This window comes from Cryptomeria japonica, chromosome 10 (assembly GCF_030272615.1).
Source record: "Cryptomeria japonica chromosome 10, Sugi_1.0, whole genome shotgun sequence".
Taxonomy (NCBI): Eukaryota; Viridiplantae; Streptophyta; class Pinopsida; order Cupressales; family Cupressaceae; genus Cryptomeria; species Cryptomeria japonica.
This window is the reverse complement of record NC_081414.1, coordinates 418665357-418676576: the sequence shown is the minus strand read 5'-3', so window position 1 is coordinate 418676576 and position 11220 is coordinate 418665357. Positions and strand designations below refer to the sequence as shown.

Sequence of the window (11220 nt, the reverse complement as noted above, 5' to 3'; positions counted from 1 at the left end):
TTTACAAATAGAGCCTAACCCTACTTTTAAATTTTATTCATTACTAATGCACTTGGTTTTGTTTCATGGGCAGATGCAAGGTCTGTGGCCAGAGGAATTAAGGGTAAATTCCATAAACAAAGATGGACAGGACCAACCGATTCAATTATGGGTATCCCTGTGGGACGCGAGATTTGACAAATCACACTATGTGTTGTTTAAAGAGTATTTTGTTAAAACTTTGTACAAATTGTTTGGAGTGGATTGTGATGGGTCTATCTCACTAGAGATTAAGAGATTCTTGAGACCCCATGCTTTTGGGGATACCAGGGTCAATAAAAAATGGGGTGAATAGTTTGTGTGTCAGAATTTCACCTTTTTTAGGGTTTATGGTTTTGAGGGTGTTCCATATATGTTGCCTACATTAGTTCCTAACAAGATTGCTTATTTAGAGATTGTTAGGCAACTTAGTATGTCAAATGCAAAGCATTTGGGTGGTGCACACAAGCATGTATTTATGCCTGACACTTTGCATTTTGGAGACTTCACCATTTTATCTACCAAGGCTTATGAGATGATAGAAAAAAAGCTGGTAGAGGAGTACAATTTGTATGGACACCAGGCTCAAAAATATTGTGATCCAGAGGGGTATATCCACCACTGAAGGAAGAGATAGAATTTGGGAGAGTATTTGCATATACCCATGGAAGCTGAAGATTTATTTAGAAATAAGGAACGAGATGAGGCTGCTGCACTCTTAGAGGAATTAAACCAAAAATTAGAAGAGTGGAAGCAGAGGCTTCAGGAACTAAGAGAAGAAGGAGATTCTGAGAGTGGGTCTGATGAGAATGCAGCTGTATCAACCCTCCGTGTACTTGAATTAGAAGAAGTGGCAGAAAGCCAGGAGAAAATCATGGTGAGAATAAATGCCAGTGCAGATGTAAGACTTGAAGAGAATGCAACTTTTGTTGCAGATGAGGTTTTTGTACAGTCTAAAGAGTTTAAGTCATTTTTGTACTAAAGAGTTTAAGTCATTTTTGTACCATTACAAAGGGAAAAAATTGAGGGAGAACATCCCAAATGTTACCCCAAAAAATGAAGCATAGATGCTTAAAAAATTAAAAGAAGTCATTGATGCAGAAGTGGCTACAATCACACCATAGAGAGGGAGACAACTTCTCAGTGAGGTAGGCATCATTTTGTTCCCACGATGGGACTTAAGTGCTTCTTTTTATTTTTGACAGCTTGTTGCATTCTGACAGAAAGGATGTAAAGTTAGACATACAGGGTGTTGATGATATCTTTATTGGATCAAGGTATGATCCAAATGAAGAGGAAATGTTGCTTTGGGCCCTATACCCTCCAAATAAAAGACCCAAGATCATAGATGTAGATAAGGCGTTTGGGCACATGATGAAGCTGAAAGTGGGAGAGGTTAATCCAATTATCACTACAGATTTGGGGATTGACATTGCAAAATTGAATAAGGCCCAAATGCAGTGGGTGGTAAAAGAGGTTCAAAAATATAAAAATTTATATGAAGACCTGTTGAGAAGTCGTGGGCATGAAGTACCACAAATAGCTAATATTGGTGTTCAATGGAAGAAGAAATATGAAGACCAAATGAAGGAAAACATCAAGTTAAAGAGGCAAATCAGGACTGCCAGAGTAGATGCTGCTTGTGTTTTGTTGACAAACAAGTTTGTACATTTGTTGGAAGTTCTCAAAGAATTCTGGACAAACTGTCAGAAGACCCTGGATAATATGGATTCTCATGAAAGAAATTTGAACAGGCTAAAGGCATTGTTGAAAGAGAAGAGTGCCAATGAGAAAATGGTTGAGAAGATTCATAAAAGGTTGAACAAGCATAAGGCATTTGGTGTAGACATCAAGCATAAATTTACCGACTGCAAAGATATTGTTAGGTATGGTGTACTAGATATTGTGGATGATGTAGAGTAGTTAAAGGACAAAGGGATTTGGATTGCAGAATGCCAGAATGTACTTAACACATCCCTTAATGTTGCCCGGGCAGATGTTTTGGATATGAAGGAGACCGGTGAGAAGATGGAGAGATTGGTTACCATGGAGATCGCTGTTAGGGATACTGTATTCAACACTAGCACTCACAAGGACAAAAAGTATTTGGAGCACATATAAAAGTGTGATACAATACTGGACGACCATAAATCATTTTTATTATATTTTGTGTCTAGTAGTTAAGCAGTTAGGTGTTAGGTTTTAGTTAAGTTTAGTTTAATAAGATGAAAGGGTGTGTCCTTTCATTCAAATCCTTTGGCTCACATATATGTAGAGAGTCATTTTTGTATCATGAGAAGAGATATATAATTCTATTGTTGGCTGGGCTGCAAGTGTTATGTTTTAGAAAGGTCTAATAGGAATGAGAAGTTTATTCTGTGCAAACTGAATATATTGGAGTATTTGTAAGTGCAGTTTTTGTGTACATTCTTATTACAGAAGTTAATATACAAGATTTCATGTTTTTATCTTTAGATCATTGTGTGTAATTTTGTGTTTGATGAAATCATATGTCCTCTTGATAAATCTTTTAGATTTGCTGTGATGTGCCATCACATGATGTTGTAGTGAATGTAAAATTGGGTTTTATTGTTCATGCAACACATAATGAAACCTTCACAGTGATGGTCTTATAATTGTCTCTTGAGTTGATAGTGATTCTTGTCCACAAAGTTATTCATTAATTGCTAGATAAAGGCACTGGTCTGTTATTAATCTTTACTGAATAAGTTTGTATTCATAGGTCCTTATCAAAGAAACAAATCTTCTAATTTCTATAAGTACCGCTCTTATTGATAATGGATTAAAGTCCTAACAGTAATCTTTTACTTAACACAACTATATTCACACTTATTTTATCAGTTTTAAAGGCATTCAATAAAAAACACTTTTGTTAGCATAGTTGGAGGAAAACCTTTTGCCATCCCTGCAATTGCTAATTCCCATAGTTTAAATTCACTCAAAACAAACCTCTTTTGTGCTTGAGAGTGTAAGGTACACCCACCTAGGTTGAGTGGATCCTAAAGTGCAGAGGGATTTGGTCTTCGACCATCCTTGTTCATTGCCCAAGGCTGATTGGATCAACTGAGGATTAGGCAAGTGTTTGGTTTTCCAATCTGTGGTTTTGGGAACCAACAGGAGGATTGATTTTGCCAATTCTATTATAAGTCCATCCCAATAGACAGTCCATAATCGCCTAGTAAATTACAATGTATATGTTTTGTCAAGGTTTGATTCGCCCTACATTTCCATAAGATGTGCTAGAATTAAGTGGGATTTGCCAAATATTTGTATACCTTTTAAAATTCCTGCTGAATTCACCAAATATGGATTGGTATAAGATTGTATGAAAGATCAAATTTATTTTTACACAATTTGGTCAATGGTTCGTTTCGATCTCTCAATTTGGATCAATAGCCAAGTTAAAGACATGAAAAACCATTGCTGCAATGCCGAGTACTAGTGCTACTCATACAGAATCGAAAGGTAAGTTATAATTTCTTTGAAGTGTTATAATATTATTCATCTCAATCTGTTTGCAATTTTTATTTCATTCTTATTGAGTGGGGAGACCTCAGACATCTAGATTCTAGGCCCTAGGGGCAATGAATCTTGTAGTCTATTATTGATTCTTAAACAAGTAGATAGTTATTTGCATCCTTTATTTCGTTGGAGATGTCAAGCAGAAGAAGGGTAAGACTCTTGAATATGGTGAAGGCCAAGAGGGGCAATGAATCTTGTTGTAAAAAAAATGAAAATACATCATCACAACTACCACATTCATGACTTACATTGAATATTGAAGAAGGCGACCACTGCAATATCTTAGATGACAACGAAGAAGAAGATCTGGTAGATACCCAGGGTAGCGTGAATGAGATAATCAAATTGGTTGACAATGCCGTAGATGATGATGATGCACGAAAGGGGGAAAAAAAATTCCAAATAAAAAAGGGGTCAGGAGTGGGATATGGTGAGACATTTTCAAATTGACTGAGTGTCAAAGTATCCATTCATTGAACCAGTGGAGAATCCAAAGAAAGGCGACCCTCCAATAAAATGTAGGTGTAAGATTTGTAGTTGGAAATATAAAAAGGAGAAGAGGCTGCAGCTGAAGCTTGACACTATAGAAAATCATATCGACAAAGTTTACAAAAAATAAATCATAGATGAAATTAAAAAATCAGTGATAAGATGGAAAACAAAGGAGAAATGTCAGCATGTTAATTGTGCCTTAGAATATGATGCGCATTTGAAAAGACATGCAAAGATCACTGGATGTGGAGGTTCTCTTGAAGCTATTTTTGGAAAGACAATGGTAGTAGCACAATTGGGAAAAATTATTCAGTTAAGTGTTGTTTTTTATATTTTGACCAGAGGGCATCCTATGATAGAATACCCAAAAATTAGTACTTCAATATACTTTTTGGGTGTTCTTAACTTTCCTAATAGTCGTGGGTCAGTAAGCAGTGGATGGGAATGGGCAAGTTGTCTTGCTGAGATTGAAAAACAAGATATAAAGAAAAAAATAAGAGAGTCAAACTTTATTGCATTGTCTTTGGATGAAGTTATGACAATAGATAATATGTCTTGGGTTTGTATGCATGTTTATACTGTACAAAATCATGTCCACCAACCTCATCTACTATGTGTTTCTAAATTGAAGGAGAGTGTGACAACAAAAATTCTATTTCAACTAGTTAAGAATTCTTTAATTGAATACGGAGGTATGGATGACTTGACAATTGCAAAAAAGTTGGTATGTGTAGGAGCAGATGGTGCTTTAGTAATGCAAGGTCGCAAGAATGGTCTTTGCATAAAGCTACAAACTTCTTGTTCACCCTACATGATTGTCATTCATTGCATGGCCCACATAATGAATCTAGATTTTAAAATTGTGAGCAAGTATCATGTGGTAGAAAATGTTGAAGATTTAGTTAGAGAGATCTACTCATATTTTTGTTGAAGTCCCAAACAAATTTACTGAGTTTCAAAATTTTACCGATGAAATAACTAATGGAAACAAGCTTCTTAAGGATGTCGATACCAGATGGATCGCCTTGCATGGTCCAACGCATCGAGTTTATTTAGAATATCAATCATTGATTAGATTATTGTATGAATATTGCCACACAGTAGACAAAGCTCTTGACCTACTTCATAGGTTAAGTGATATAGAGACAATTTTAACCTTAGTAGGTCTTCTCCCCATGCTACAGGAAATTAACCTTCTTGTGAAAAAATCCCAAGAAAGAGCTATGTATATTGTAGAATATTTTAAGCTACGCAAAATGACATGCTTGACCCTCAATAATCTCTATCAATCAGAACAAACATTTGTAAATGAAAAATTTGCTAGCTGACATACATTGACATATTTGAACAATCCTAATAATTTTTTCCAGTTTAATGCAAATGGGGAATTATGTGTCAGTGTACATGGATTTGAGATACCAATGCACTACCTTACCACGATCATGGAACCAGGAAAGTGCTCTAAGAAGCAAGAAGTAAGTGTCACAAGGGAAGATTTTAGCAAGATTGATGAGTCTGAAGAAAATCACCTCTTTTTTTTCCTCAGAAATATACTAATGTATAAAAACTAAGAAAAGTCCATAGTTATGACTGTACCCATATTAGGGTTTGTTCATATCATTAAGGGAACACGATATAAGTTGCAAGATTGTTACCTATAAATTTTTTGAAACTTTGATAGCCTGCTTCCCTCCACTATTTCTCTCATTCACTCTTGTCGCTACCTTTATGAATTTCCTAACTTCTGTCACAGGATTCTTAACTTTTAGAATTGCCAGATCATCTGACAACCTTAGGGAAGTCTGCATAACATTGACACCTTTAGAAATTCAGACTTATAGTTGCTTTCGAAAGGAGTTTGATGGTTGTGAAGTTGCCTGATCTCTTGACTTTTCGATACTCCTTGTGTTGTGGTGAATGTCCAACTCTCTCAAGAATTTAAAGGACACCATTGGTTCCAAGTAAGGACAATTGGTAAGGTAATTTCAAGTGGTTTCAGTACCTTGGGGTGGTAGCACGAGTGATGGTACAGATAAGTTTTGCTTGGGCGCTGATGAAATTAAATGAGATTGTCAGATTGTTAAGAATAATGACCTCTTGTTGTCCCTCCTTCGACTTCGTCGATTGCCATGCCATGCATTGTTTGTAGGGAAAAAATCAAGGGAAGATTTGTAAAGTACTGTCATTAATGGCCACTAAGCAATCAGGATACAAAAAAGGGTGGCGACATGCGTTACTTCATTTGATGCTGTAAATTTTGTAGAAAACATTAAAGATAGCTAAAGGAGAAAATTGTCGTCATTTTTGCATGTATCAGAATGGTCTTGCCTCATGATGGTGAACTGCCATTTCATAACCTAGATTTGAATTGGCCAGAGAAAGAGCAGGAGGATATAGTCCGACAGTTACAATCTTTTGCATGGAATGCACGAACCGATTTCAGTGAATATAGGAGGGCCGTCACCATATTAGATAAGATTGTAGGGCAAGTTGGAAACCATGAAAAACATCTGGAAGATGAGCTAGTGACAGGAAGAAACCCAAACAATTAACTTCGGCGAAATGGTGCTCCAAGCTAGAAAAGGTCCTATAATGCAGCCTGATGTCAACCCAGTGTAGGGACATATTCTTTTGAACTTGTTTGACTTTTTCTGAGCTACTTTTTGATTGGGAAGAATTCAAAGATATCTTGTCGACGCTGATCAAAGAAGAAGAGCGGGCAGATGAGATTGATAGACGAATTGCGGAGCAGAACACTATACCTGATGATGGAGCTTGAGCCTGGTGAACTTATAGCCTTATCTATTGTGAAGCAGTTTATATATTGATGCTACTCTATAGAATTTTTGTTTTTAAATGATCATGTTCAAGATTGTTATCTTTAGTAACCGTTTCTTGGAAACGGAAAAGACAGGAGGATAATAGCTATAAATAGGTAGATTAGTTAATTTCAGAGGATCTCTTTGGGTAAGCTGTTTTTCTCATAAGAACAAAATTTTTTTTATGCATGTGGTTATCTGCTATTTTAATATAGAAGAACTACTGGTGGCTTTCATATATTCATAATATTTGAATTATGGTGTGTGAATGCTTTTCTATTCTTTGAAATGGATGTCAGTTGGTGAATATATATTGAAGTGGTGGATAATTTGAAATTTCAGTTACTGTGGAATATTATCTGTGAATGCTGTTTCATAGTGGCTTTATATTTGAAAATCTGAAAAATCCTAAGAAAGTAGTTAGTATTATGAATGCCTTTACAAAGCTTTCTGGTTAAAAGCTCTTTCCTTATTTTCTTTCTGGTTAAAAGCATATTAGTTGTTTACTTATTCATTGAAAATCATTAGAAGGTAGTTGCCACCTTGTAAAATAAGCAAATAATTAGTTAGTTAATAGTTTGTTAGACTGGTTCAACTGTGGTTACATTTGTCATCTCCGTGGGCATGAGAATATAGAGTTAGATGACAAATCTGTTAACCAACAAAGATAAAGCCCAAATATGAATCAATCCCAAGCCATCTTGTATTTTAATAGTAATTACACATTCATAAAATCATAAAAAAAAGTTAATTCAAGCCATGACAAATTACAATATGCTTGAAATTACAAACAAAGTAAAGCAGAAAAAACTGCAAGTATTTGGTTATACAAACTATAGACTACCTATTATGAAATCATTGTATCAACTTCTGTAGCATGCTCCACTCTCCATTTTATGGAAGTCCAATTTGTTCCAACATATAGTAAAAGACTTGCAACTTTGTTAGCAATTCATAATTGGAAGTGGAACTTGACATCAATGTTTCATCCAAAGCTACATTCAAGGCTATCAATGGTTTGGTGAAGGCCAGAAAGTTAGCCTCATTTGTGTCCTTAGGAAAGAGGTCATTCTTCTACAACTATAGTACCTGCAACCTTCATCATTAGATTCATATTTACTTTATTTTTATTTGATCTCCCTCTAAATTGATCAACGAAATTATTTTAATTAAAATTTGGGGTTGCTAACCCAATTGACTGTTTGAATGGTGAAATAGCACTTGTAGTGATGTAGGCACCGCCACCTATGCCTGTAGCCCTAGCTATTTCATTCTGAGGTCTAGAAAAAGCTGCAAAACCCATTCCTAATCTTGTCCCACTCTCATTTACAACTGTGGTTATCAGACTCATTTGAGGGGTTTGTTTTGAATCTGGAAACAATACCTTCATGGTGGAACTTGATTGAGTTGGAGTTGTACTCATCATTGTTGTCATAACCTTTTGCTTCTTCAGAATGCCTTGATCACTGGGATTCTGTATAGTATCTTATACTGTTATCCTCTTATAAGATATTTTTTGTTGTTGCACTTATTGACCACAACTAGTACTAGTACCCATACCATCCCCACCAGTGGAAGTAGCACCTGATTCACCACCATGTTCTGGTTGTGATTGAATCCGAGTGTCGAGAATTGAAGCTCTAGCAAAATGAGGTTTAGGTTTATAAGTATTACCTTTCCCTATTGATGCAACTCCAATGCCTCGATGATTTGTAGTTTTTCTTGGTTTTACCTCCAGTGGCGTCCAAGGGCCTTTCCCTTTGGACCCCAAACCACCACCTTGATAACCCATTTTTTCTATTATCGCTGCCCCTAAAGTATATGTTTGTTTCACGGTCTCACTCAAAATAGATGTTTTTGCACAGTTTGCAGTAGTTGTTGTAGTGTGACCTGAGGCTATCTCATTATCACTATCAGTATCTCTATCATCATCAAATTCATCACTACCATCATATGCTTTAGAGGGATTCTCTATATTCCACAATTTTCTAAACTCAAAATCCTCTGGGATATCTTCAAAATTTGCAATAGTCTTTGGTTCATCTAGATTTTTCCTCAGAAACCAAAAATCTTTGATTTTGTTTCGTGTCTAGTTTGCCTCTACACAAGCTTTTGATAGATAAATTGGGATTCTTATTCTATTAGATGGAACATCAAATCTCTTGTTATTTTGTTCTGTATGGGTGCAATGCCATAATTTGTGTTGACAATTGTTCTAGAGAAATACTTTTCTCAACAACAATTTCCTCCATCACTTTTTTGACCTCATCCCAAGAATCCTTGTTTTTCAACATTTCTAACAAGGGTTTAGTTTCATGTTGGATTTTAATTGCAAATTTCTTATTTGCTACAACCATTTCTTTAATGATGTTGCATGGATCATACTACTAGTAACTATCATCATCAAAATTATAAATTTTCAAATTTTCATGTACCACACTGAATGCTTTTCTCTTAAATGTGAACCATTGAAATGAAAAAGGTAATGAAGGAAATATGCTCTTCTTTTGCTGACCAACAAAGTAGAGCTGATCTGTACTCTCCGTACATATTCTAATGAAAAAACCCTCTCTGTCACATGTATTGGAAGTTTGTAGGGTTCTACTCCTGATCCATAAAACCTTAGCACATTATATTCTTCCATGAGGAACTAGTTAGCCAATTGTATTTTAGGTCTCAATTGAATGCAATCTCTTCAAGACTCGGGCAATCTAGGCATTGGAATGTTTGTAATTCCATGATACATTGGAGCCAAAAATAAGTCTACAAAATGGTTTTAGTTCCTTCTCTTATTAGGAATCCTTATCTTAGTGGTCCATTCATATATTGGACACATTGTTGTCACCTCACCATCCTTATACACATGAATCTAAAGCTTGTTGGTCTTGAAGGTTCCACAATATTTCACTAGAAGAAGATGACACAAGTAGGTTGCAAACCTAACTGTTTTAGAGGAACCTCTTTTTAATCATTACAAATTGTTTGTGCATGGATTGAACAACATGATAAAAAAAAATATATCTAATAGGTTGATTAACACAATGGATATTAAATACTGTTTCAAGGAGGCTTGCACCCACTTCCCTATTATTTTCCAGTCTAAGGTAAAATGTTAGCATAGCAATAGTATCCTAAACCCATGACACAAAAATATCTCCTTTATAAGGAGTCTTATGAATTTGATCCAATTGGATACTATCCATTGTTATAGCTTTGAGATAATTATTTTTCCCCTCTTCATTGATTGCTTCATAATCACAAGCAATCTTTTCTAGGTCAATGTGGACGTTTGAATTTCCAAAATCTTTTGCTCCAAACGCTAAGTCCAACAAAGTTTTAAATTATTCCTCGGTAATGGATAAAATTTCTTTTCGGATATTTTTAATAACAATTGATTTTCTATTTTCATCATAATTTTGGGCATAGACCATGACAATTTATGGGCAAGGGAAAACCTTAGGCAACCTCATGCATCCCAATCCAACATCCCATGTTGCAGTTTAATTTATGTTTTGTCTTATAATTTTATTATACACAATATTTTGTGCCCTGGCCCCTACGAGTGTGGCCTTGTTCTCACATGAAAATCTAAGTTCTGTGGTTCTCGTACCATGGATTACAAGATCATAAATATCATGGTATTCATCAGTGAAACCTGGGGTTTTAACTAGTTGGGCATAGTCTATTTTTTGTATCTGTTTGACTTTCCCCACCACCAGTAGCTTGGTATGGTAATGGTGGTAGCCAAGCTTGAAAATGTAAACCTTCAATGCTTGGTCCCCTTATTCCACAATCTAAACTACAAGATTGAAAAAATTAAAAATGTGGGATGTAGGAGTTCTGTATTACTCTCAAGAGCTTACCTAGAATTTGAAATTGAAGTGATGAATAAACAGACTGGTGCAGACAAACTCTGTTGCATCCCCAAATCTGGATTTTGAATCTCCCTAGTTAACTGGTTACTCCAAAGTGAAACCTCCCTTAATTTCAAGAGCTTCCTCAAAGGGCAAATTCGTGTTTAAAATTTATTTCTTTATCTTTCTACCTTTTCTTACAAGATTTCATTTCTGACAGTGCTCACACGTGTCTCTATTCCAAAGAGTTTTAGTAGAATCTTGTGTCCTTGAGAACTTCGGCCCAAAATATAGCTAATGTCGTCGATCTGCTATCATCCAATGGTCATTAGGGTTCAATTTTGAAGAGGGAGCCTTGGAAATGACTACCACATCCAAGGAAGGTAGTAGGCGTGCAAATTACCCAATCTTGTCACGGGGAGGTAATGACAAAATAATATTAATTATAATTGATTAAGTATAGACTTATAGTTAAGTATACAATTTAGTATAGT

General features: G+C 35.5%; 1 protein-coding gene across 1 annotated transcript; it reads right to left on the bottom strand.

Annotated features, from left to right (window-relative positions):
* Positions 1–8400: 8400 nt before the first annotated feature.
* On the bottom strand, positions 8401–9229 carry LOC131034087 (uncharacterized). Its single transcript, XM_057965447.2, has 2 exons — positions 9100–9229; positions 8401–8915 (listed from the first exon to the last, which is right to left on the bottom strand). Exons 1-2 carry the CDS (start codon positions 9227–9229, stop codon positions 8401–8403), a joined length of 645 nt encoding a protein of 214 aa, XP_057821430.1.
* Positions 9230–11220: the final 1991 nt, after the last annotated feature.

Excerpts from the sequence above, each read along its gene's own strand:
- LOC131034087 (XM_057965447.2), bottom strand. The coding sequence starts at position 9,229 with ATGGTTGTAGCAAATAAGAAATTTGCAATTAAAATCCAACATGAAACT. Across the intron at positions 8,916-9,099 it reads GGAAATTGTTGTTGAGAAAA|ATGAACCAAAGACTATTGCA; the intron begins GTATTTCTCTAG and ends GGAAAAATCTAG.